Below are 27,403 nucleotides of genomic sequence, written 5' to 3'. Positions count from 1 at the left end.
AACAGAAACATATGGATAAGGAGGAAAACTGTGATAGGTTTTATACCATCAACCTGAATCATGACCAACTTGATGGCAACAGGGTTTTCATACCCCTTTGAGCATTTCAGATACATTACACATGCCAGGCGCAATCTATCAACATAACATTAGTTTACATAGTCATCCAATGTAATTAAATTGATATTGTTCCTAGTGGGGGGGGGGGGGCAGGTATTCCATCTCTCCATCCTAACATTTAGGTAATAATCTTACATTGTGAGATCACAATCATCTTTTGGCCTGAAGCTACTTAACTCATCCGATCTTTTACAGGATTCACAGACATGGCAAACGAAGACCAGCATTATCAGCAGGGAAGATTCACAGAATCGACAACTGATCCCCCAATTTGCCATGAACAGTTTCACAAACCTGAAATATAAGATTTTGGACACATTATCCTAAAAGTGTTAAATGCTCCAATTGATAGAAATAAATAGAAACAAAAGGCTACAATGTCTACCTAGATGAGAGTGAGCTCGAGCTTTGGCCGGTTGGGTTGTGGTTCTACTACCTCCATGTGAATCCTCACCGTCTGAAGAATACCGTAGGTGATGTTTGACCCTGCCTTGGTCACTCTCTGATGTGCCTCGTCTACCACCCAATCAGCTCCTTTATCTCCCTTGGGCACCAAGTACACTGGTCCCTCAATGCCAAACCTGGAAGAAATGACAACATCTTAGTATTAATCATCAGACAATAAATTATTAGGTACATTATCATGATTAACAACTGTCAAATCCCCAGTAACGCCCTTTTTGTTTTAAGGTGTAGAATGGCCAACTTCTATAATGATGGATATTCTGATATTAGATTGATAAGTTAGCAATGCTCTAAGTGATAAAATGCTGTACCGCATGTGATAACATTTGATAAAATGCTATACAATATAAACCACATGTGATCACATTTTCATACTTTTACAAACACATGTATGACAAATTTAACATATACAGTAACACAACATATGAGACCACCAAAGCCTAGTGCAGGATGGTCAGCTTACCCAACACGCATTTTTGACAGCATGTATAGACCACATTTTAGTGCACAAACAAGTAATCAACATAGCATGTAATACTTCAAAAGTTAAACTAGATAAAAGTGATGAAAACATACTTGGGAACAAAAACAATAAATCCATTTGATTTGATCTTCACTATCCTGCCCTGGGTGTCTGTTGGCCTGCAACAAATGGAAAATGTTGTTAATTAAACGATATTGGAAGGCATATGACACTTAATATAAAGTTTTAGACAGCAAACTAATAGTACCGTTTCTTGAAGTATATTAGTGTATGAAGCTCAACTGAAGCTCGGCTTGCCATCTGAGCATTTCGATGTCGATTATTCAAATCTGAGAGAAACAAATATAAGTCCAAGATTATCAAAGGTTCAAGGCGACTGAAGTATAGGCATAACTGTATAAGGTGTATCTTGTCTAAATATACAGTTATCCACCACTCGATGTATGTCAAACTTTGGTTGTTAGCTCAAATGGTAGAACAAAGTCTGTTGTAAAAACCACAAGTGTCCGTTTGTTAGTTTCTTTTAATCCTAAATGATTGAAAATCCTCATAAAATTAACAATAGAGTAAGCCATCCCATGACTATAGCTTCATAAGGAAAAATAACAGTGAGGCACATGAAGTGTGTGCGTTACACATGCCTTGTTAAAGTCACTAAGCCTCAATTGAGGTAACACAGTTTCAAGGCCTTGGTGGACCTCGTACCTTACACACCACACTTGTGCCTTTAATAAAATTGTATTAGCCAACAACCGATTAAAAGTTAAAAGAAATAAGTTTGAGAGGCCACAGTAAAAGTCCTACTGTCAGCAATGCCCGTAAGTTGTGGACCATCCAGAAAAATTGGAGGAAGCTTGGCAATTCCTAGTGCTGCAGCTAGCAACCGGTGCACGATGACATCTGCAAAAAACAGAAAGTTCAGAACCAATTGTAGTTGTACCGACTCTCCTATTCATCAAATTAAATTCAGACGGATTCCACATTGTTAAATGTACATTTGATGAATGATTAAACTTCAAAAACATACTGATTCCACATAACTTGTATAAAATAATGTCTCAAATTTGGTGAGTACATCATACAGAACCTTAAAAGGTGACTAGTGTATGAGAAGCTTCATCCTCATCAATCCTCACCCACTTGTATGAACTTCCAATCTCAATGTAGGATGGCATGGGCCTCGACTTATCACTACGGTTAGTCCACAACAACCTAGCCACAAGTTTAAATTGCTGAAACAAACTCCATGAGTAAGGATAAAGTTGCATGCATCTGACCCTCTTTATACATCTCAAAATCAGAAGCTTCCTGCACTAGGCTGACCTCTTAATGTATGATGCTGCTGGATACCTTTCTTGAGAATCATTTCCCCTTCACACAAGTATAGTAAAAAATTATGGGCAAACATGATGTTGCAGGATCCATTCTTCCTGGTCACTTTTATTCTCACCTCCATCCCAAATACAATCATGATGACCTACCAAATTTTGGCTTTACAAGAAAATTAAATAGGAAATCTAACAAAACTGTTGAACATCACATATAACTTTTTTTTTACTTCTCTCTCCATGTTTATAATTATGGCAACTTAGACCACTTGTCATCTAGTCTTGTAGTATTGGCTGTGAAGACCTTTCGTTTCTATGATGGCCTGAGCATTAAGCATGGATTAGCTAGGTAAAGTTTCTGTGGCCCACTAGGTAGCTCTTAGAATACCATCCCTTTTGTTCTTCAGTCTATTTTTACTCCAACAAATCATTCTGAGCAATGAATGTTTGTGACCAAACTTAATCCACCTCTGCATGATCATATTCAACCCATTAGGCAAACTGCTAATATACATGCATATCTGAATATACTTACTTTCCCCTTGAAAAGGAAAAATAATTACCAAAGATAACTTTACCATGCAAGTCAAGATATAAGCATATACTTTTGTTACTTTAATGACAATGGTAATTCCCATAATTCCACAGGAAATTTATAAGTAGGACATACACATGATGTGGCATATAAACAAGAAAACCCCACAATATATGTTAAGTCTTTATGTATGCAAAATTGGAAATGGCACTAAGAACTGGTGACTGGTGAATTAACAAATGGTGGTAAAATACACATGGCAAAACACCAGCCAAGATTCAACAAAACTCAAAACCAAAATGCTGAAATCATCAATATTTGTTATCTGGACTGTAAGAACGATGACTCATACACATGGACCATACTGCAGTAAACAACTAACCTGCATATCTGCGGATTGGAGAAGTGAAATGAGTATAAAGACGTGCTGCTAGACCATAATGGGAAAATTCAGAGGGGCTCAAATCTCCACTAGCGAAGTAAACTGCCTACATTTTCAAGCAGAATATCATACTAGAACATCTACACTTGTAAGTAAATAACTGATACCACTACTTTAAAATGTACCTGGGTCATGCATCGAGTTGCCAGAATCCTGATGAGCTTATTAAAGTATGGATCATCACCCTGCAGATGATCTCAATGACCAACTTGCACAAGCATATACCATAAAAGGAAAATAGGGATGCAAAATGTATAATATAAGTAACACACGATGTGTTATTACCACTGCACGATCAAGTGAATCAGCTAAAGCTTTTGAAGATGAAACATCTAAATCCAGCCCAACAGCTGCAGCTGTCTGCAGTAATGGTTCAAGCATCTCTTTGGTGGGACTAGGATGACGCCTGTTCCATTTTAACCAAGTTAGGTAGAACTAAATTATGATTCCGCAAACATTTCAAGAAAGATAAAATACCTATTTTGCACCTACAAGTATAATAAAATAATCTTGCTCCAGCTCATTATTCTAATCTTGACTTATAAAGTTTGTGATCAATACAACATTCTAATACAAATGCATTATTTTAAAATGACTAACACTGTAAATGCCAAGAAAGGGCAAATTAACAAAAAAAACATCAAGAATAGCATTGATATCAGGCACAAAAATGAGAAAAAAAATATTGGGGAACCTAAAAGATCTATTGCTTGATTCTTAGGTATGGAAAGACATATGGGCACCAAGGCTCACCTACATGTACATTTAATGCATACTTTATGTTTATAACAAATATATTTATCAAGCACTTATTTAACTTGATCAAAGTATCACTTCATAAAAGTGAGCTTGATTATCAAGGTACAATGAGTTAAAAGTTTAAGACAAGTTCACAAATAAGACAATCTCAATCTCCAAAATGTTGGTGTGAGTCCCAGGTTTACTCGAATAGAGGACAATGCCTATGACTAAAAGCTAATCAATGGTAGAGATCCAACCATTATTGTTAGCTCAAGTGTCAAACACAATCAGTTATATTGTTTTGATATGTTTACAAGGTAAAAAATGGATGCAGCAAAGAGCTGTGCTAGAGGGATCACCAGGACTGATGTCTAAGGGCTTAGTTATAGAGGGCACATCCTCTTATTTTCATCTCTTCCATTTGTCCTCTTTTTTTCCACTCCGTTATCATTATCATGCTGCATTTTTTTCTTCTATTTCTGACATTAAAAAAAAAAACTTGATGGTTTTGAGGAGTTTCCTTTTGGCTTTGGCAATCCCGGATCAATGATTTTTCAAAGCATGTTATAACTTTAAAGTTTATCATGTCTGGAAGATGGGTTACATGGAGAGTAAAAGCTATGAGAGTAACCAAACTGAACATTAGGATGTTGGTTAGGTTTGTTTCAGTTTCCATGATAAAATGGTTTGGGTTATTTTTGAAAAGTCACAAAATTAAAGTTTTCCACTTAGATTGAAACAGAATTTACAAACTTATATTTAAAGACTTCATGGATTAACACAACAATGATCATGAAACAAAAAGAGTTCAAGTTCAAAGAAAGGTAATGAATCACATCTACCTTAATAAAGAGCACAAAGGAAAATGTCTCAAGATTTTTTCTGCAACCGAAACATTAGCAGCCAACATAAACTCCTCGATCATTTGGTTTGCCTCGCGAATTTGGTACATACCTGCAAAACAAATTTTAAATGCTCTGACAAATTACTAAAGAATAATAATTTAAACATGTACCTATGTCTAAAGGATCATGAGTTTCTGTATCAATTTGGAATTTGACTTCTGGAGAAGCAAGTGTAAGAGCTCCTCTCTCAATTCGCCGAAGCCTCATAATCTGTTCAGGTAGAAGATACTTAAAGTTCCCTTGCTCATGAAGATCTTTAAGTGCCATATATACTGGATAAACAAATTATAACCAAATTGGATTAAAGCATTAAACCAGATAAGCTAACCTTTGCTAATGAGTTCAAATTTCGTAGGTCGGTAGTCAATGGATCCATCATTCGGCTGCAAGCAGCAAAAGAGTACATAACCTGCCTTTAGTTATGGGAGTTAAAGTATATAATCTGCATTCAGTTCAACTTTAGAGGTTTAAAGCCACAGTTTAAATTGAAAAATTCCATGGTATATAATGAATTATACACAATATTTCATGCAACTAATGAAACTAATATGTAAACCGAATTAGGTATGACACAGTACTAATGCAGCAATCCAAGTCACTCCATAAACACAATCAAACAATCACACCAAAAGGTGTTATCAAAAGGCAGGACTGTTTGTGCTGGAAGCGGATGGCAGGGATTTGAAAAGGCATGGATCTGAGACGGGCATTTTTAAATTCGATACTTTGTGGTACATTCTAATAGAGTATCTTGGTTCACATCAATCTAGAAGGATGATTTGAACTGAAATTAGTTTCAGATTTAGATTTATGGGATGTGACTGAAACAATATTCATTGGCTGTAGAAGGATAATTTCATGAGCTCCTGGGACCTTTTTTAAATGACAAAGTAAAGCACAGGCCAAGAATTGAAGCAAAAAAGGAGAAGGGGGGGTTAGGAAAACATCGACAATTTTGTGCAGTTTGGAAATCTCAATCCAGTGTGTAAGTTCACTCTTTTTTCCCTCTTTCTTCTCTTTTCCTCTTCTGCTTATTTCATTTTCTTAATAAAATAGCACTGGTAGGCAAAGCTATTTGGTCAAACAAGGTGAAGCATGAACTCAGGGCTATTTAATGCAATAACCTTTATTTAATTGTTATTAAGCTATTATTGAAATACAAATTCTTATCCAAAATATGATACAGTGAATTTTCTAAACCTATCCTTCATTGATTGTTCGATATCACATATAACCTTACCCAAGGAGAGGAAAGCCAAAGACTGATGGCAAGAGAATGGCTACTGTTTTTAACCAATAATAATGCATAGATTGAATTCTTCCTAAGCGCTACATGGACATATCAGCTAAACAAGCATAACTTCATCTTTTACTTTCAAAATGCAAGCTTCAAATCACAAAAATATAGAGAGTTCATAGATACTTTGCCGCAGCAATAATTTAAAAACATTAATAAGGAGCCTTACATTTTTTTTAAATTAATTGACATGCTTATGTGAATGAGCTAGTACATCCTTTTTACAGCTTCCCTTGTAGGTATAAGCCTATTAGGCCTTGAAGAAGACTTATAAAGGCCATGAGAATAGAATAAAGAAGCAGTTACAAATGTCATGGTGAGAATAAAAGGCAAGAACAAGGGACCTATCATCCATTCTTGCTTGAGCTTCAACATAGGACAGTGCAGCACATGACTTGATAGCACTTTTTGTATATCTTGTTGATATTATTTCTGTATCAGGTGTCATTTCCTGTCATTGTAAAAACAATCCAAAATTATAAATTTAATCAGAAAGCAGACGAGCCAACAAGCTTACAAGCTTGGAACAAACATCACTAGACTTTTCCACACATGCAAGTGAAAGACAACTTATAAAACAGGTTTCCAAGTATCATCAAGTAAAAATTTAGAAGATACCAAATCAAAAAAGAAACAAGAAAAGAAGTTATTCAGACCCTTTAACATACTCTACTGTTTCAAACCACCACAACAATAAAAAACTAAAATGTCAGGGGTCAGAGGTCCAAGAACAAACTGCCAAAGATGATAACAATATTAGAATGATCAAATAAATTTGCATCATATACAAAAGAGAGCTAAGATTGATTGCATTTGAAGATGGGATATAAGATGTAGAGTAAAGAGATTAAAATTTTGGAACGCACTTCAGACTTCAAAAACTAATAAGATTGTGTAGATGCATTGCACAAACTTCCAAGATGAAGTAAACAAGTGAAGACAACACAAGAAGCCATAACCTCCCAAATAAATGAAGTCTGCTACATGGATCTTCCCCACCATTAACCTGTCTAGGGCAATATCACTCTACCGCCCCTCATTCCAGCAATTTTAATAGACTAAGCTAATCCAACTGGAGCATCTATAAATCTTCGGACATTTACATACCATTTTAATTTCTTTTCCTCAACTTATCTTTCAATGAAGCTGCATCTGATTCTTCACAGATGACACATGTAAAAGTTATCATAATGACATTTTCAGCCCAATATATAAATGCACAATGAAAATGTTTCTATATATCCAAATTTGTGATTATACTAGTATTTAGGTGTATCTACCAAATGTCAAAAGGTATTAAAAGCTACAACTACATCAATAGCAATAGTTCTGGGATGTGTCCTAAACATGCAAGGAAGCAAGATGGGCAATTTATGATTTCAATTACATTAGAAGATTGATACAGTTGAACAAAAAAAATTGCTTATCAGCAAGAAAGAGAGATGAACCAACAATGGCAATTTAAAATGAAGAGCTTATGAAGTACTGTTTAATTACAACTTTGGAGGACACCCATTTAACAAGTCCTTCCAAAGTTATCCTCGAATTATGGTAGAGTGGCACAGAAATTACCCAGATGACAGAAAAAGCCAGCCTCTCCACATCAGAGCGAAGGGAACAAATGTCTACAAAGAAAGGAAAGTGTCTTGTCTCACTATTTCATACCTAATGAATAATAATAATGTTTGTAGTTCAACAAAAAAAAGTTTCAGCAGTATATGTACTTTCAGTGAAACCTAAAAGGGGAGAGGAAACCTTCAGTCAGAGGTTTGGGAAGCATGTCAATCCGACACTCAACAAGATAAACTGATGTACCCCTTTGTGAAGCCTCTTCATCCAGAGGGGTACCAGCAAGAACAAAATTTGTGACATCAGCAATATCTGACAATGCCAATAAGGATTCACAATGATGTTTAGGGCCTGCAGAACCATGATCTATAAAAGAAAGCCCAGGATTATTCGTAAAGGATAAGATATAAATGACATTGAACTTGTACAAGTATGTTTGATTAAATTAATCTCTGTACACAGATAATGGTGTCATTTAGACTTCAAGCTAAGGGTATAAGATACCTATATTTCAAAGTTCAATAACTGGTTAAGCATTTTCGTTTTTCCCTTTTTTTTTTTTGCTTGTACATAAATCTACCGACATGCATCAGTAAGTCTATTTGTGCAGACAAATATAATTTAAGCCAAGGTTCTCCATATTGTGTGGTACAGGTGGTACATACCAATCCAACAAGGAAATGGTACAATCGGTACATACCGATCTGTCAGTATACCATAACATACCATGTGCTGGTACATTGGTACAGATTGATATATACCGTACCGACAGCCGATCAATACACTGGTACGGACCTATAAACCGAACCATAAATTAAGCAATTCTAACTCAGTTAAGCTGGAAACATTTCAACATTGCCAGCAAAGTTTTGAAGTGCTGAAAACCAACATCAGGATTCAATTTTACATAAGATGATTACAGGTTATCATGTCTCTGCAAATTGATTTGGATAGGCAAAAGCCTTCAGCAGGCTCGATTATCCAACATTAGAGTATCATCCACAAGCTAGTATAAACCCAGGATGAGAGACACACAGTGCTCTCAAGGCTTCCAAGAGAGACTGGTTCAAAATACATGGACCAAGAGGACAAATGAACCTTAAGGGAAAGAACACAAAAAGACACAAGTCTAATAAACTTAATCTAATGTACATGACTTTGGATCAACAAAAATTACAATACTACCACCTACTATTGAAGCTTGATCAAAATATATGTTAGGTCTTTCCAAAGAGGTTTGATTTTTGTATTGTAACTATTCACAACAAGCAACAACAGATCTCATACTTTGCAAAGTTTAGTTTCTGATAAGTTAGTTCCAGTGCATAGCATCAAGCTACTGTATCCTTGTTAAAAATAAATAAATTAGTTACGAAAATATCATATAAATATTTACTGCTTTCTAATGGATCCAAAAAATATATAGGATGATCCAGTTTAACTAACCAAAATGCACCGATTTCCTCCATCCAACAGTAGCAGATATGCTTGAATCTAAAGACAAACATAAAGAACGTTAGATACAACATTAAAGACAATGTCATTTTGTTCCAAATTTATGACGCCCTCATAGAGCCTTCTGTTAGTTCATTGTTGAGGAATTTCATAAACCTTAACAAGTATATATAAACAGTTTTGTGCTTAGAATGTGAGAATTTTGTGTGTCAGCATGCAAACTTCACTGAAAATGGTCCATCTAAAAGTAGTTCAACTGGATCCAGTATTAAAGTTCCAGCAAGCTAGGCAGTAGGTTCTTATGTGACAACATATAATACAAAACAATCTGGTTCCTAAAAACCAAAACAATTTGATCAAGGATTTAGTGGCATCCATAGCAACTAATCCAACTCAATCCAGTTAAGGAAAAAAAGGGCTCAGCTTGTTCAGTCTCATAAGCCAATGAATAGTTTAACTTGAGGCTCATACATATCAAAATGCTTGTCGAGCTGAGCACTGTGTGAAAAAAAATCATCTGCACAAATTTGAAAATAGATTGAAAAACTTTCCATTCTGACTTTTGAGGACTATATACGTAATGCATTATATCAATAGGAATGTGGAGATGTGATTGCACTGTGAAGGTTGAATACAGAATTACTAAGAAGAGTTGGACTGGTGAATGTCTTAAACCAACAAAATTATCCCTACAAGTTGCTTCTTAACATTGTCAAACACAGCCAACAGCCAAACCAAAAATCCAAAGCCTACTGGAAATTAAACTCGACCATATGCGTAGTGCCATAATTTAATATTTTCAGACCATAAATCAGGCAAGCTAAAGAAATTAGAAATCTTAGCTGCAGCTTGTCATAATCCTTGTCTACTTTATATAACAAGTAAAATCCTAACAAACCAAAAAAGAATGCAGGTAACTTAATCATGGGCAAGCAAATTCAGTAAATTTATGGAAAAAAATCCTTTATCCAAGACCAGATGGAGGATACGAACTCCCACTTCGAAATTTCCATTTGCGAGTGGCATGCAATGTAATGCATCATCAATATCCTTGCAGCCTGGAACAAACGAAGAAACATGATCACTGGCCCAAGAGACTAAAAGAAGTGCCATTGAAGAGTACATACCGGGAGGGTCAACACTGAAGACCCTCAAATGCCGCAAATCCTCTCTATTGGCTTTAGCTAAATCTTCAGATGACAGTGACCATGGTAATGGAGGCAAGCAAGCAAGAACTTGTGATGAAAAAGGTCTTGTATTTATGTCATTCTCAATTAACAGAACCTGTTTAAGGAATTACAAAAACTATCAAAGATGCCTCAATTTTTCAAATGATCTAGTAAGCAAATCCTTGTAGAAAATTCCAGAACTGCAAAAGAAACATTATATAATCATAAAAAGCATGTGCATAGTCACTTGCCTCACTTTCAGTGTCTCTGTCCCCAATCTCTCCTATTGTTCGGACATAATGTCCTGATGGATACCGAGACAAACAATCCCAAGTATCAACAGCAACAATAATTCTTTTGTCCAAAATATTTCCAAGCTGTCGAGTTTGAATCCGAATTTTAGGAATTCTACGATCTTTGGAGACAAATAAAGCATGGGCCACACCAGCATTACCTGCAGGCATAGGCATTGGCTCCAAAGACCCACAATAACTGCAAGTAATAGCAAAATGCCACAATAACAAAGTGAAGCACAAGAATAAAAAATAAAATAAAGGGATTCTCAGTCCCATAAAAATTACAAGAATAAGGACATGTAAATTGTTTACTTATACATCAGCTAGTCAAAGAAGATTAAGGCCTGCTTGAACAAAATTTAGTGCGCACTTGGATCCTGATAATGCAACAATTTCTCTGGCATGCATATTCCATGTGAGTAGTGCAATTGATGCAACATGGTAATCCAAAATAAGCAAAAAGAATGAGAAAAAATGATAAAAAGCCAAAATCATAAGTTGGTTAGGTAAGGTACTAAATTTATAAGATGAGAGTAATAAACATATGCCAAAGTTCTATGTCAATTTTTTAGTTTAGATAACAATGTTATTCCTTCTATATTAAGTTTCACATGCATGATCACAGGAAGTTTCCTCAAGAAATTGCCATTATATGAATCAACAGAACATTCTGATTTCAATGACATCCCATCATCATTGCTCTGAATGCTTTCTCCATTAATTGATCTTCTATTCGTGAAACCCATGACCTTCCAGGCTTTTATCTCAAGATATTACATTATCATCATGGGATATCACCTAGGCACCTAGCCTAGTACCAGAATAGTGAACAAGTCCTAGTACACCTTGTATGCATCACCATATGTACACATACACATAGTGGTCCCTATGCCTACCATATATGCTACATCTCCTTAGATACCTACGCAGCAAACAACCCTTGATGACCACCATATGCAGCATCTACTGATGCCATGACAAGATAGACATTGATAAAAAAAATCTACAAAGCAAATATAGTGCATGTAAACAACCTAAGACCTCTATTCTATATGACTCAATCCTGAGCATCACAACATTAAATTTGACCACTCATTCATCATTGCCCTATCACTTGAAGAATCTAAGTTACTGCAAAGCTCCTACAAAAAAAATCAAGCAATTATTACTTAGATATTTCTAAGAAAAATTCCGGAAGGCAAATTCCATAACAAAGTACAAGCATTACAGATCTTCTGTTCTACTTACGAATGCCAATTGCGCTTTATAATTCCAACGACTCTCCCAGCCGGACGACCTGACACAGGAGGCACAGATCCAGTAGTAGGTTGAACAAGATTTTCATTCCTTGGAGCATCATCGGCACTACTAGGGACCAAATGAACATCTTCTTCCTCATCATCCTCTTAAAGAAATTCATATAACAAAACCATCAGCCAGTGCATACTTATGTCTTAAGAATAAATTCAGAAGCATACCATCATCAGCAATTATCATGGACTTCCCATCACGCCACTGGTCTTGAGGCAATAGCTCAACCGCAATTATATCTCCATCAAAAGCCCTATTCATGTTAGATCGACCATAAATAACTATTTCATCACCAATACTCTCACTCCCAACATAAGCCTCAAATGGATTATAACGGTTCACACGAAGCTTTCCTTGATGATAAACTCCATGAAGCAGACCCGAAGTAATTTCTGACATGGGCTTGTGCTACATCAAAGTGAAAACGTATGGTATTTATAGTTGTTATAGAAAAAGTGACTAACGAAAAACACTTGCAAGACTTATTCAAGAATGTCATAAATAAAATGTAATATACCTCACTGTAAATAACTTTTTTCTTAGATGGTCTGAGATCTTCAACATCTTCCATGCTAACATCAGCAGATGATGAAAGAACAACCAGGTCAAGTAAATCAGGTTTCCCAAGAGATCTTACATATGATTCAACTGCAACAAAAAATAAAGCCTCGCTGAGTTTTAAAGTAATGGGTTAATTACAATGAACTGTCAAAATACCCAAAGCTAAAAGGAATTACCAGTTTCTGCAGAAATGCCCTCCTCAATGGCCCTTCTCTTATTTTCTCTATCATTGGTAATGAGTAATACTTGTGTGTTTACACCTAAATGACTTTGGTACCAACGTGCAGCCACTCTTATAGCTAAAGAACCAACATGAGGTGTCAACATATTTAGTAGCAAGTACAAACTACAGAAACAAATTGCTCAAAAACTGTAGAAATGTTAATAGATGCATGTTTTTCTTCACAATATTAGTATAAGTGGGATGTATCAAAGGATATGAAATTCATGATATCTAGGTCATTTGATTCCAATAAAGGAATTGCCTAAAATTATTAGGCTTTCCAAGATAAACATGAAGAAGCAATCAGAGAAACCAAACAGGGTCCAAAGGTCTAGAGACATGAAATGCATACCTCTGTCATTCCGATCATTTGGGCTTTCTCCGACCATCTCTTTCACATAAGTATCTCTGTTTCATTTCATATATCAAAAGTGAGCTTAAAGAAGTACAAAAGAAAAAGGCTCAGCAATAATACCATGAGATATGAAGAGAATTAAGTTAACAGAAAAAGATCTAAACACACTTTATCAGTTGGAACATATATCTAAATCTCTTAAAGGGAAGTAAAGGCCAAACTTTGCAAAGTCCAAGCGGACAACCCCACATGCTGCTTACACTAAATTATAATTCTCAGTTTATTGTAACATTATACAGAAAGAAACCAACCAAGAAAGCAGATCATCTACCTTAAAACCATGTCTTTTTTATCTTAAACAAAACAGAACAAGAATACAAGAAAACAACTTACTTGTGGTGCTCATTGGAGAACACAAAATACTTCCTAAGCGAATTAGTACAAAGCGCCTTCAGCCTGTTATACACAGCAAGGTTCTTATTCCTCACTTCCTCCAACACCACCGACAGCACTACCACATCGTCTACGGCGGGGTTTTCCAACAAATCAATCTGCATAATTCCCATCAAAATCAACAAAATAAAGCCAAGACAAGGCGTAGAACGACCAGGGACCACGGGAGACATCGATGGCAACCTGATTGAGGACGACATTGGTGTCGACGATCAAGATGGTGGAGGCGGAGGTGCTGAGCCGAGCGGCCGAGGTGTCGCAGGTCTTGCAGGACGGTGCCCCGCAGTAGATGTCATCCCTCAGGTAGTGCTCCCTCACGACCTGAGGCGGCCGAAGAAGAAAGAGAGATTAATTAAGAAATAATAGGGCTAGGGTTTTGAGGCGGTAGGGGGGGCGGGGTGTGTGTTGGTGCTGGAGAGAAAGTTAACCTTGACGACGCGGCCTTGTCTAGTTTTCTTGACGAAGGATTTGCTCTGCAACATCTTCGAAGGCTTCGAGCGAGAGATGAACGAAGAAGTGACGATAGGAGGAGCCGCGTGTTCCGGAGACGTCGCAAAAGCTTATAGGGTAGTCGAGGGGAGAAGCGGCTCCTCTTGGTGGAGGTCGCAAAACTTGGAGGGCGAGGGAAAGCGACAGGAGAAGCGGCGACCTTTCGTGGGGTCGCAGAAGCATATAGGAACTAGGAAGGCTTCTCATCATGGACTCAAGCGAGCTTGGGCCTATAAATGGGCTATTCGCAGGTCCAATTGCTCGATTACCGGTCCAATTGATCAACATAGACAAGTCCAAATTCAAATGAACAACAACTACGGTACCGATTTAACCTTTCAATTAAACATTACAATATATATATATATATATATATATATATATATATATATATATATATATATATATATATAAGATTCCAAGTCATAAGTCTATCTTCTATTTAATTGAGTCATTGTAATCTCAATTTTTGATTTTTTTTAAATAGAGTAATATATTTCAACGCAAGTTTGCTGATCATATATGTCATCATCAAGTCTCTTATAATTATTAATTCAGCATATAAATTTACATCAAGTTGTTACATTAATTTAGGGTTAAGGTCCACTTTAGCCCTCGTAATTATGATCTCTGCTTACTTAACTCAAAATAAATTATTAATATAACGACATGTGTAACTTAGGATTAAGGTTTATTTTAGCCCATATAGTTTTGGTCATTGACCTCTTAAACCCTTATGGTTTACTTATGTATAAAATAATCTCTATATTTTTAAAAACATAATATATAAGTCTCTTCCATTAAGTCTGAGTTAAGAGACGTTAAAGTTTGACATGCTAACTCATAATAAATCATTAATATAATTGTACATATAATTAAAGTTTTCGAAAAATTGAGACATCCATGAGGTGTCATTGTGAAAGCGACCACTAGCAATAGCACTGAGTCACTGTTGCCTAATAGGGTATCATATGCACATAGCATCTCTCACATTGATGACAAGTTTAAGAGCTTCCGATCTTGCCTCAGGTGGATGTGTATCGATTTGTCCGACACACATTAGTCTCTTAGTCCCTCCTCTTCTTAGACATCTTCGTCCCCATCACCTCCCACTTTGTTCTCTCTTGTGACCCCACCCACCATGCCTATGACGTAGTATTCTAGCTCTCCCTCACCTCCGCTTCTACTATCTCTTACCTCTAACTCTTTATCTTCCTCCGTCGCTTCTTATTCCTCGACAAGCTAACCGAGGAGAGTGAGCGGGTGCAGGAGGGCTATATGGACCAGCTCAACAACTCCTTCCGCCTGCTCTTTGTCTTTGTAATGTTATGCTTCATGGGGGAGGTGGCTTACCAGGTATGATAGTACTCGTTAGGATTGAAGCAAGTGTCATTCAAGGTGGCGGGCAACGCCAAGGTGGGTGACATGGTAGCGTGTATCCTAGAGCTAGTGTGTTTGACCATCATATTGTAGGTGTAGTGTGTGGGGGCGCAAGAGAAGATAAAATGGGAGGTAATGGGGACAAAGACAATAAGAATAAGAAAGAGGGACCAAGAGACACTACGTGTCTAGTGTCAGACTGGTCGACGTACATCCACCTGAGGCAAGACCGAAAGCTAAGCTCGTCATCAGCGCAGCATATGCTACATGTATATGATGCCTTCCTAGGCAGCAGTGACTCAATGCTGCTGTTGGTGGTCGCTTCCACAACGACGCCTCCTCCCATCATCGATGGATGTCTTAATTTTTTTTAAATTTAAATCACACATATTATTATATTAATAGTTTATTATGAGTCAATATGTCATGTAAGCAGACTCTAACATCTATTAACTTAGACTTGACATGAGGAGCTTATATGTTATATTTTTAAAAATATATGGTTCATTTTAGACATGAGTAAACCATAAGGACTTAAGAGGTCCATGACCAAAACCATATGAGTCAAAGTGGACATTAACTATAAATTATACGTGTCATTATATTAATAGTTTATTATGAGTCTGCATATCATGTAAACATACTCTAATGTCTGTTAACTCAAACTTGATCAAATAGACTTATATGTTATATTTTAAAAAATATAAAGGTTATTTTCAACACGAGTAAGCCATCAGAGCCCAAGAGATCATAAGCTAAAATATGCCTTAACCCATTAATATATATTATATGATTGTAGAATAAATTATAAGATATATATATATATATATATATATATATATTCTATGATTGAATAATGTAAGATAATTGTTTTTTTCAAGGTATAATGAAAAAAAAAAAGATCATTCAAATAATGCATGATATGTTCTCAAGTGGGTTGGGCCTAATAAAATGGTGATCGTCACAGCCTTCACATTTGTAGTCACCTCGCTAGTCTGTTGATTAGGAGTTCTATAAGATACGAAACTTCAAGATGCTAAGGAGGCTTCGGCAGAAAGGGAGGAACACTCTTTCTTCTGTACTTCGATTGAAGTATCCTAAATACATTCTCTTGACATGGAGTTATAAATTAAGTGATAATTTATCCTCAATAATCTACTATGCCGACAAGCAAAGTTCCTATGTGACTATAATATATATTCTCTGGTCATCTTCTACCTTCTCACACCATACCTTGTACAAACTCTCTTGAGCTGTTGGAACATGTTGTCATCGTCTCCTACCTAATCACTTCAGAAAGTTCGCATTGCAGCTTCTTGCTTAAAACATCTACTGCACGTTGGAGGTGAAGTTGGCCTGGCCACCGAGGTGTGGGCCTTCTGCTCCCTGGGTTGCATCATTCTGGCTCATCTGCTGTGATGGTTCTCAACGAGCCACTGTTTCCTCTCTACATGAGCTTTCACCATGGTTGGATTTACCAACAGAGTTGTTTGCGCATCTTTCTCTTAGTCCACTTCACGTCATAGTGTTTCTTCGCATGGATTCTGTGCTCATTCTCTATTGATATAGACACGATGAATTGTGTCCAAATATATTATTTTGAGATTTTAACGAGGATAGATATGTAAAAAAAATCCCCAAGAAAAATAGAGTGTGGTGTCAATGATGAACAGTGAAACATGACTTTATGGACGATCAATCAATCCAAAGTGTGCAAATGTCAACAATGTACAAGAAAATATAATATATGTGGCTCAAATCTTGATAATATGTATGGTAAGATAGTTGACTACTTTGGAGACTTGATAATTAATTGCTTTGTCAAGCTAATTACTTCCTGCTGTGCTCATGTTCCATGATCATCGAAGCACGCATTTACTCCGAATGAACTATTAGCTACTCACCTTTTACGTTTAATTTGTATTTTTTGAGGCATTTCTTACAGCATTTCTTTGTAGGGAAGGACAAATATTCACTATTTAAGCACATGCAGCCGATGATATATGATCTATCTGGGACCAGTCAATCAACCCGTCGTCGTCGTCATCATCATCTGGGACTTACTGTTGTACAATTGCATGAGCCATGCATCAAAGAAGTGAATCGCAAAGATAGCGATGTACAGATCAAAAACACAAAGACCAGTCGTAGAGTTCAACGAGTCTGCATGACAAAGTTACTAATTCTTCTGTGTCAGATTTGAGATCTGGCGAGACTTCCAAGCACACGTCTTCCTGTGCATGCTGCCTCCTCGTCGTCGGACGAGCTCGACGTTTCGTCTCCTCCTGGCATCCCGCATGCACGCATGGATTCATTACGGCAGCATCTAAGCTTTTCGTGCAGGAGAAGAGGCTGAACCCCTCTTCCAATCCCACGCAACGACGAACGCGTGTTCCGCGCTCTTTTTCCACAAGAATATGCTTTGCTTAATGTAGTCGAAAAGCCTAAAGCGAACCCCTTTTCGTCGTCACCTCCAATAATTCATATCCCGAATCGACTCCTCGAGTCGGCAAAGCAAGTCAATCGTCAATACTGAATAATAGGGAGTTTCCACTGACGAGAACACTTGGCAGTCTCTCGGTGGAGGAATAGGAAAGAAATCGTACGAACGGGTAGAACGCAAAGCTTTTTTAAGTCGGTGAAGAGTGGCAATGGCGAAGAGCCAAGGAACGGGGAAGAAAGATAACTCAGTGTTTGGAATATGGATCAGCTTATCTTCTCATGGTCTATTGCTGATGTCCTCAACAACGATCTCTTCAAGAATAAGGTTCTACGTCATGCTCTCTCCTTGTAATCTGCTGCTGCTGCTGCTGGATTTGATGTGTTCTCTTGCTTCATTATTATCTCTCATGATCGACTTTTAGATTACTGCAGTCGAAAGACCACTTCCGGGCTTCTTTGTTGCGTTACTTAGTCCTATCACATGCTCGTTATATTCATCTTGACTTCCCTCTGTTTCTTTCATCTTTCCCCTGTCGCTGATTGCCTTCACACCATGGGATTGCGATGGCTGAAATGGTTTTTGTTCGAACGCTCTGTTCAAAGTTCTTTCTCTACAGAAAGATTTATTGTTTGAAGGTATCAACATTAAAGTGTAATTCGCAGGCAAAAAAGCGTTGTAATGAGCAAAGTTGTGATGATCAAAGGTATCAACAATATCTTCAAAAAATGCAATACCTCCTTTGTAAGATTACTTGCTTACGATCCATTAAATGTATGGTATAGATATAAATATGACATTTTATTGGGAATATGAAAGTAAAAGAGTTTGTAAGCTGCTAATATTATGTAATGTATCAGGTTAAGATCTCAGAAGATGTAAAAAGAAGATCTCATAAGATGTTCTCGGTCGCTCTCTGTTTGAGCTCTGTTGGTTGCTCATTGTTCTTTTTTGCTCTGTTGATTGTGCTATATGGCTATATGCACCATATACAATTAACAATTATAGAAACAGAAGGGAAAGAGAAAGAAAAGCAATCTTGTTGCTTTTGTGATTCATCAAACTATACCATTTGCTTCATCAGCATGTCGTATAGTATAACGCAACGGTTGTATAATGGTTTATGCAAAGTTATCTACCATAGTCAGTGAATGTGGCTTTACCTTTAATGAATACTCTTGAATGAGCCTGACAAAGAACTCAAATTTGTTAGAAATCACTTGCCTAGTATTTATATTGTATACATCTTCAGGTGGAGATGATACCAAAGACTTTTGATACCACCGAAAGTTACTTCAGTTCATTTACTTATCCATTGATGGAAGAAGTGCGCGCTGAAGTGTGCTCCAGCTTGGAATCTATATCTCAAGCATCTTTCGTCAAAATAGAACACCTCCGGTGCACAAAGCGGAAGGAGCACATCTATTCCATTTTAATTGCACCACCATTTCACACTGCATCAGCTGGAAGCAATGCTATTTATAGTCCCCACAAAGGAGACATTCTTGTTCTGTCAGAATTTAAACCTTCAGATGTTTCTGATCTGACAAAGAGTGGGCAATCTTATCGCCTTGTTTCGGTTTTTAAGGATGAATTTGATAATTTACCACCCAATACTTATGTAATCAGAGCTTCAGAGGAAATTGATGAAGCGAAGTATAACAGCAGCGACAACAACAAACAGAGAAGTAACCTGTTTGCATTTTACCTGGTAAACGCAATAACATACAATCGAATTTGGAGGGCAATCGATGTTGGGCTGGCTGCTAAGGGAAATTTAAGTCTCGTTCTTAAGGCGTTGCAAGTTGATCCAAAGGTATGCTGATACTGCAAATATATGTTCAATTTTGGTTACTATTGAGTCCATTTGGTATTTATTTATTTGTGACAGGATGCAGAAGATTGTAGATACTCACTGTCCAATGTTGTTCGAAGAATCCAAGGCATTGACTTCGGCTGGTGTTTATCCAAATTAAATCTTAATGAGTCTCAGACTGATGCAATATTGAGTTGCATATCTGCACGACAACGCCACAACAATAAATCAATAAACCTTATTTGGGGACCCCCTGGTACTGGAAAGACGAAAACAATCAGTGGCTTGGTTTGGCTTCTGGATCTACTGAGATGCAGGACGTTAGTATGTGCACCTACAAATACTGCAGTCAAAGAAGTTGCTTTACGGTTGTTGAAATTGGTGAAGCAATTTTCTGGCAACAGTAGTTGTCGCTTGGGAGATGTGGTATTGTTTGGCAATGAAGAAAGGATGAGAATCAGTGATGACCTGCGGGATGTGTTTCTGGATTTCCGGATAAAAAGTATCCGAGAATCTTTTGCACTGAAAACTGGATGGAAGCATTGCTTGAGTTCAATGCTTGAGTTTTTTGAAGATGGTGTTTCTCTACACCAAAAGTTTTTACATGACAGAAAAGTCAGTGAGTGTAACAAAGACATTTCAAAAGAAAAACAGGATGGTTATGAGGATAAAATGTTTTCAGATGATGAATTGGGCGATGACGAAGAGGCTTTTCTATCATTTGCTAGGAGAAATTTCGGGGTCCGTTCAAAGCAAATCTGTAGTTGTTTCAAGATGTTGTATCTGCATATACCTAGAGAAGCATTGTCAGAAAGTAACTGCAAAGACATTTTAATTCTTTTTGATTTACTTAAGGAATTTGAGAACCTTCTCTGCAAGGTAGATGCCGGCAGTAAACTGAAGGAAATATTTCAATCCCGTGAAGAAAAGGTGGAAGAAATGTTAAATTTCGGAGGAGCCACATCATTCATGATTCGTAGAACTAGAGCCTCTTGTTGCAAAATCTTAAGAGCTCTTGAGAAGTCACTGAAACAACTTCCTCCAATCTCCAGCAAAGGTGCCATCAAGAATTTTTGTTTGCAAAATGCTAACATCATTTTGTGTACTGCATCGACTTCAGCCGGATTAAACAAATTAGAGACCAAGAAACCATTTGAGATGGTAGTCATTGATGAAGCTGCACAGTTGAAGGAATGTGAATCATTAATACCTTTGCAAATATTATGGTTAAACCATGCAGTTCTTATTGGTGATGAGTGCCAGTTGCCTGCTATGGTTCGAAGCAAGGTCCAAGTTCTTATGATCTTATCATTGTTGTTATTTACATGTTTCAACCTGTGACAATATTGGAGCTCCTGTTTCTGCAATTCCACATAAAACCAGTTTCACTCTAAATAATTTGGCTGCAAGTATTTAGTTCTACATAAAACCAGTCTATCCAAAAGGATTTACTTTTACTACACTGCCTATTAACTATCATGTTTCCTTGCAAAGCAAAATTTTTAAATGTTTCTTTGTTTTTGTTTCTTTTCTCAGGCTGCTGAAAATTCACTGTTTGGAAGGAGTCTATTTGAAAGGCTGAGTTCATTAGGGCATAAGAAACACCTGCTAAACATGCAGTACAGGATGCACCCTCAGATAAGTTTGTTTCCAAATACCAATTTCTATGACAAAAAAATTATGGATGCACCAAATGTCATTGGAAAGAATCATGAACGAAAATATCTTCCAGGCCCTATGTATGGTCCTTATTCATTTATAAACATCGACCACGGAATGGAGAGCTTTGATAGTCTTGGACGAAGCAGAAAAAATGAGGTTGAAATAGTTGTTATCTTGCAAATATTGAGAAATCTTCATAAAGGTGACTATTGTAGCATTCATAAGTTCATCTTCACTTATGAGTTTTTTTTTCTTCGAATTTTTTATTAAAAAGTTCTGGCCCATAAACTTGTTGAAATATTTCTAGTTTCCACCAATTTACTCTTGCTTCTGTCATTGGTGGCTGATCTTGTGCTAATGTTTTTAGTTGATCTCCAGCTTCATTTACTATGTTTTTCATGACACATAATAGTAAATTTTATACATAATGTATGAAAGCTCCAGAAAGTCAAGCCTTTGAGACTATGACAGTCCTCCTTTCCTGTCTTTTTCTCAAGCTATTTCTCTGTTCCAAGAAATTATGGTTGCTAAAATAGAATGATCTCTAATTTTTTGAATTTCTTGATCCACAGTAACTAGTGTTTTTTAATTATTTTCATATTTCTAATGGTGATTACTACTTCTACCTGCAGCAAGTTCCAGAACACAGAAAGAGCTTAGTGTTGGCATTATATGTCCATACACTGCTCAAGTTCTTGCAATTCGAGGAAAGTTAGGGAAAATGTATCAGTCGAATTCATTCATGTCGGTTAAAGTTAATTCTGTTGATGGTTTTCAAGGCAGCGAGGAGGATGTTATTATACTTTGCACTGTGAGGTCCAATGCTGATGGTTCTGTTGGATTCCTTTCCAATCTTAATCGTGCCAATGTTGCTTTGACTCGAGCAAGGTACCTCAATGCTGTTTCAGTGGTGTTAATTGTTTGTTTCCCTTTTGAGTTCTGGATTGTTTTGACGTGCAGACATTGCCTTTGGGTTGTGGGCAATGGACCAACCTTAATTAGCAGTGGATCAATTTGGGCAAAATTAGTGTTTGATGCAAAGTCTCGCCAATGCTTTTTTAACGCAATAGAGGATAAAGATATTGCTTCTGCAATCTTTAGATCTGACTCTGATCCATGGAGCGTCGATTCGCTTAACATGGATGGCTTATACATTAGCAGAAAATCTACAAAGGTGCTATCCTTACTGCAAATATTATCAAAATCAAGAGCTTCAGAGAGTTGCTAAAATGGAATCTAGATCTTCTGTAGTTGAAACTTCAGCAGAAATTCAATTTTCTTATCCCATAGTTGGTATCATACTGAATTAATCAGAATACATCATTTTCCAATGTTTTCCACGTTAAAAATGTTATAAATTTGATTTTTTAATTGTCTGTTTGGTAGATGTTGTTCTAGTTAGCTACCTGTGAAACTCAGTACCTTCAGGTAACCCTGAGAACGGAGAAACTCAGATGCTTTTTTCTTAGCATATCTGTCATATCCTGTTTACATGATAACTTCATGTGCAAATCATTTCATCTTATTTCAAAGAAAATGGTTCACTCAGAGATGGTTTTTTCTTAACATCTGCCATATCGTGATTACACGTTAAGTTCATGCGCAAATCATTTCATCTTATTCCAAAGAAAATGGTTCCCATTGTTGCACAAACAGATGAAGCTTCATATAGATTTGCCCCAACATCGTCTTGGTTTCATGCTCTTTGGAACCTTGTATTTGATGATCAACATCAATGGATGAACAGTGATCAAGGAAACTATTACTGTGTTTTTAATAATTTATGAATGTACTGCTGCTATCAGGTCTCGCGGATAGTTTAGTCACAGCTCCTTAAATCGAGTGCCTATGCTTCTAGCTTATTGAGAACATGGAAATATCATCAGTTCAATCACTTCATAAATGTACTGATGCCCATGTTTTTAGATGATCATAATCCTGAGGATGCATTGATACTTTTGCATTAGGTTCTGATTTAGCTATCTAGTGTTCCAGACATGTAAATGATTCATTGTTCAATTTTTCATCATACAATATTTTACTGATGGCCATGTATTTGCTTCTGCATTCTTCAAGAATGACAAAGTTACAGGAACTTCGAACTCTCTTCCAGCATCATCAAGTAAACCTCAGGTCTCCAAAGGGAAGGGGTTGGCAACTTCACATAATTCAGTCAAACACAATGATGATTCTGTGGCTTATTTAAGGTTTGTTTTCATCAGGTGTCATCTCTCATCTTATAAGTTGTCACACTTTCCGGCTCCACTAGAGCATTCCCTTCATTTCTGTTACATATTAACCGTAGTGCTTCTTTGACCAGTATATTGTGAATTGCCATACTTCGTTTACACATTGTTGTTGCACATTGCATCTTTGAGTAGTGATTGCAAGTATTATTAATTTATATAAATTAACATTTAAATTGGTAAACAAAAATTCCGATTGCCTTCTGCTATGATAGTTGAGAAATGTGTGAAAAAAGATTGAGGTTTTTGTGATGTTCAATTCAGACCTGAACCTTTGCATTAAATCAGAAGCAGGGAATGAAAAATATTGAAGAGATATTCCTTAATATTTTTTATGACTGTGTAGCATTGCATGGAATGCCACATCTGAGAGCTCAATATATATCCCCTCCTAATGTCCACATATAGGTTTGAGTAGATAGATCATAAAGTAGAGAGTAAGTGATTCACTATCCGGAAATTTTGTTGGTTGAACTTTTCATATTGGTTTTAGCTGGAGTACGTTTCGGGTAATAACTTGGAGATATTATTTTAACTGACTGAAGAATAAACCAATTTTCTTGCTGTGGCTGAATTTATGCATAAAATTCAGCTGGAGTCACGATATGATGTTAACTAAGTAAAGAATAAGTTTGACATATTAATTTGGTAATTTTGTATATATTTTATCTCTGGTATGGTACTATTATTGAATTTTCTGTTCTTGCAGAAGTTTACCTAAATTGATATATGTGTGCATGTTAGCAAGGACTATTAAGCAGTTTTTGAACCCCAAATTAGTGTTTTTACATTTTCAACTAACATTTATTATCTTCATTTGTTCTATGTCATGAAACAATAATAATGTGATAATCTTACTTCATTTTTGTGTGAAATTGCAGAAAGCAGGAACCTCAGAGGAATAATGAATGTTCGAAGGTCGTGTATAGGCCTGTTAGTTCTGGTAGAAATTTACCTGGAGAGAACTCTTTAGGTTCAGTTAATCTTGGAAGGAATGTGAATATTGCAGGTTTAATGACGACGTGAGGATCCATCCTAAATACTTGGGTTTTTTCATTTAATAGTTTTTATAATGCTTTAAAATTTTGATCTTGCATGTTGTTGTACAAGTTATCGATGCTATATTTCTCATTTTACATATAATATATTGTATTTTATTGTGCATTTAGTTCATGTATTGGCAATGTATAATATGAGGCTCCAAAGACTCGTGAACAAACACAAGGCTCAGCTACTTCTTATATAATGGCATACAAAGATAAAAGGGTTTTCTCTTGCAATTTGGTGCATCCCAATCATCATAACGATAGTGTTTCAGACTCTTCAAATGTATAGCAACTAGCTAAATTTATATGTGTCTAATTCAATTGCTACATTCCAGTACACGATGCAGAGATGAAAACTAGAGTTCTTTGGTTCATAATACTTGTTCCTTTTTTTGTTTTCAATATTAATCTAGCAGTTCTCATCCAAATCTGTCCTGAGTCATTCTCTCATGATACAGTAAATTTGAAGATTCAGAAATCCACAAAGCTTCTGAAGTTGATCTGCTAGAAAAGGATACTTGTGGTTTGGAGTACATGTGAGTTCTTATACTTCTAACATTAAATTACTTTTTATGTTAATTTTGATTGCTAACTCTTTTACTGTGACTTTTGTTCAATACAGATCTAGTGAATCTAGTGATGAAGAACTTGGTCAACGTCAGATGTTTGATACTCCAGTTTCAGAAATTGGGTTAGATACTTAAAATGTTTTCTTTAAATGACTTTACAAAAGCCTGACTTTAAATGTATATGCTAAATTACCATTTTAAAGCTTTTGCTTGACCGTGTTCTACTACCTTAATCTCAGTTGAATTTGTTATTTTGCTCTTTCTTTTTCTTCCGATCCATGCATGAAGCACTTGGTCAGTATCAGAAAATTGTTACTTCAGTTTCAGAAACAGGGTTTTAGACATTTAGCATTCTGTTTGATTAACTTCTTCTTTTTTTTGCTGTCATGATGAATGAACGGAAATATGCTGTCATATTTGTAGATAGTATTTTTGTTTTTGTTTGAACATGTTTTTCTGAACATTTTTTATGCAATCATATTAATACTGTGTCTGATTAATACTACTTGGACAGCAACACTACACCATACTTATATACTTCTTTGTATGAAAAACTCCTTCACTGTTGTTCTAATGCTGTTTATCATACTTTTAAATTTACCACAGAATTTCTTTTTTCCCATTCTGTTTCATTTCTCTATTCCTTTCTGATTGCTTATAAATGTAAAACTTTTTTCTTAAGTGTAACTTTCTTGTTCCAGGGACTTGGATACGCCAACGATCTGTAAGCTGATCAAAATTGTTGCTGGTCTACTTGGTCATAAGGTTAGCATGTTTAATATGATTATGTTGACACATCGTTTTGTTTCAAATAAACATTTTCTTCTGCATTTGGTTTCTTAACTTCGTATGTTGTCATGTTTAACTAAATTTGTCTATAATGCCAAAATAATCTTGTGGTTCCTTAGCTATTGTACATCAAATAAAATTGTTTTTCATGGGCATTCATGTTATAATTTTTTTGATGATCGTAGGCAGCAGTATGTATTTCAGTGTGTCGGTCATACTAATGTTGCAGCTCATTGCAATAGACATAATAAATGATCTTTTTTAATCAAACAATGAGTCAAATTTATATGCCTAGAAGCTGAATTATACCAATGTTGTTTGTAATGATGCTATAGAAAGTGACTCAAGTAGCTTCACAGAATAAAAATTAAGATTATGATAGTTTTAAGCTACTCTAATATGCTAATATGAACTAGTAATTTCTTGACTAGTGCAAGTAAATAGATAAAAACTTAATGTATACTGCTAGGATGTTCTCCAGTTGAATAAAACTATGATCATATTGAAGTTAAAATTTTAAATCTTGTCGTGAATTTTATCAACTTGTGCTGTTTGGTTGCACTTTTTTGATTTGTTATCAGCTGTTGAAGACTAACAATTATATGTTTTACTTCATTATGGCAGTAAGATGCAGGTAGATTAGTATGATGTTATTGGCCCGAATGGATGCGTCAACTTGATCAGTATTTTGGCTTTGCTGGTGGACTACCAGGGATACCACTATTTTGTGGCTATACCTCTATTTTGACTCTTTCAAGGAGACGATCTTCTCATCTTACTGTGTTCTCCTCCACTGAAACATAATTATTATTTTGTTATTAAATATTTACGGTGGTGTGTCTCTTTCTAAATTTAGTACTTTGGTCTTGATCATCCTATGATCGTATCGTATGTAGCGGCAAATATTTATTGAATGATGATCTTCCTGGAAAGAACAGTTGACTTTTTGTCCAGTGTCAAATATTTACTGAAAGGTGATCTTTCTGGGAAGAACAGTTTGACTTTTCATTTACCGTGATTGGTTTCCCTCAGTAAGTCATATTTTGCACCATTACTCAGTCAAGCAGATTGCTGCAGATCCACTGTTTACCACAAAGGATTTTCTCCAGATTAAGTTACAGCCTTTTTCTACCCTTCAGCTGTGACTGAGACAGTCATAGTACCACAATCCAAATGCATTTGTTCTTTTTTCCCTGGAGAAAAATAAGCTTTTCTGATGTCTGAACTATAACTGGAAACCAACATTTGCTGCACTGT

The 27,403-nt window shown here is 36.2% G+C and overlaps 2 protein-coding genes across 4 annotated transcripts; one reads left to right on the top strand and one right to left on the bottom strand.

The window, feature by feature from the left end:
* Window positions 1–122: 122 nt before the first annotated feature.
* LOC135636756 (exosome complex exonuclease RRP44 homolog A-like) lies at window positions 123–14,352 on the bottom strand. The gene is made up of 25 exons (XM_065148769.1): window positions 14,138–14,352; window positions 13,893–14,030; window positions 13,650–13,807; window positions 13,254–13,309; window positions 12,855–12,977; window positions 12,635–12,765; window positions 12,285–12,525; window positions 12,055–12,211; window positions 10,762–11,002; window positions 10,469–10,625; window positions 10,331–10,399; window positions 8,073–8,198; window positions 7,890–7,942; window positions 6,662–6,768; window positions 5,349–5,403; window positions 5,131–5,230; window positions 4,958–5,069; window positions 3,660–3,780; window positions 3,500–3,559; window positions 3,315–3,420; window positions 1,874–1,969; window positions 1,317–1,398; window positions 1,162–1,227; window positions 506–701; window positions 123–414 (listed from the first exon to the last, which is right to left on the bottom strand). Exons 1-24 carry the CDS (start codon window positions 14,189–14,191, stop codon window positions 506–508), a joined length of 2,805 nt encoding a protein of 934 aa, XP_065004841.1. The 5' UTR covers window positions 14,192–14,352; the 3' UTR covers window positions 123–414.
* A 3,816-nt stretch (window positions 14,353–18,168) lies between these two features.
* LOC135636771 (uncharacterized) lies at window positions 18,169–27,093 on the top strand. Of its 3 annotated transcripts, XM_065148795.1 has the most exons (13): window positions 18,266–18,345; window positions 18,684–18,724; window positions 19,271–19,834; window positions 19,910–21,121; window positions 21,371–21,698; window positions 22,129–22,384; window positions 22,457–22,670; window positions 23,573–23,703; window positions 24,624–24,764; window positions 25,247–25,324; window positions 25,411–25,479; window positions 26,059–26,122; window positions 26,771–27,093. In XM_065148795.1, exons 3-13 carry the CDS (start codon window positions 19,277–19,279, stop codon window positions 26,771–26,773), a joined length of 3,054 nt encoding a protein of 1,017 aa, XP_065004867.1. In that variant the 5' UTR covers window positions 18,266–18,345; window positions 18,684–18,724; window positions 19,271–19,276; the 3' UTR covers window positions 26,774–27,093. The 3 variants fall into 3 exon arrangements, with proteins under 3 accessions (XP_065004868.1, XP_065004866.1, XP_065004867.1); XM_065148794.1 differs by lacking the exon at window positions 18,684–18,724 and having other exon boundaries at window positions 18,172–18,345; XM_065148796.1 differs by lacking the exons at window positions 18,684–18,724; window positions 22,457–22,670; window positions 24,624–24,764; ... (2 more) ...; window positions 26,059–26,122; window positions 26,771–27,093 and having other exon boundaries at window positions 18,169–18,345.
* Window positions 27,094–27,403: the final 310 nt, after the last annotated feature.

Source organism: Musa acuminata, chromosome BXJ3-4, assembly GCF_036884655.1.
Source record: "Musa acuminata AAA Group cultivar baxijiao chromosome BXJ3-4, Cavendish_Baxijiao_AAA, whole genome shotgun sequence".
Classification (NCBI taxonomy): Eukaryota; Viridiplantae; Streptophyta; class Magnoliopsida; order Zingiberales; family Musaceae; genus Musa; species Musa acuminata.
This window is presented reverse-complemented; position numbering and strand designations above follow the sequence as displayed.

Bases quoted from the DNA above. Each gene is read 5' to 3' on its own strand.
- LOC135636756 (XM_065148769.1), bottom strand. From the start codon at position 14,191: ATGTTGCAGAGCAAATCCTTCGTCAAGAAAACTAGACAAGGCCGCGTC. The intron at 11,003-12,054 runs GTAAGTAGAACA...TATTACTTGCAG, and splicing joins ATAAAGCGCAATTGGCATTC to TTATTGTGGGTCTTTGGAGC. The intron at 702-1,161 runs GTATGTTTTCAT...CATTTCTTCCAG, and splicing joins TTTATTGTTTTTGTTCCCAA to GTTTGGCATTGAGGGACCAG.
- LOC135636771 (XM_065148794.1), top strand. From the start codon at position 18,280: ATGGATCAGCTTATCTTCTCATGGTCTATTGCTGATGTCCTCAACAAC. The intron at 21,122-21,370 runs GTCCAAGTTCTT...TTCTTTTCTCAG, and splicing joins CTGCTATGGTTCGAAGCAAG to GCTGCTGAAAATTCACTGTT. The intron at 25,480-26,058 runs GTTAGATACTTA...TTCTTGTTCCAG, and splicing joins ACTCCAGTTTCAGAAATTGG to GGACTTGGATACGCCAACGA.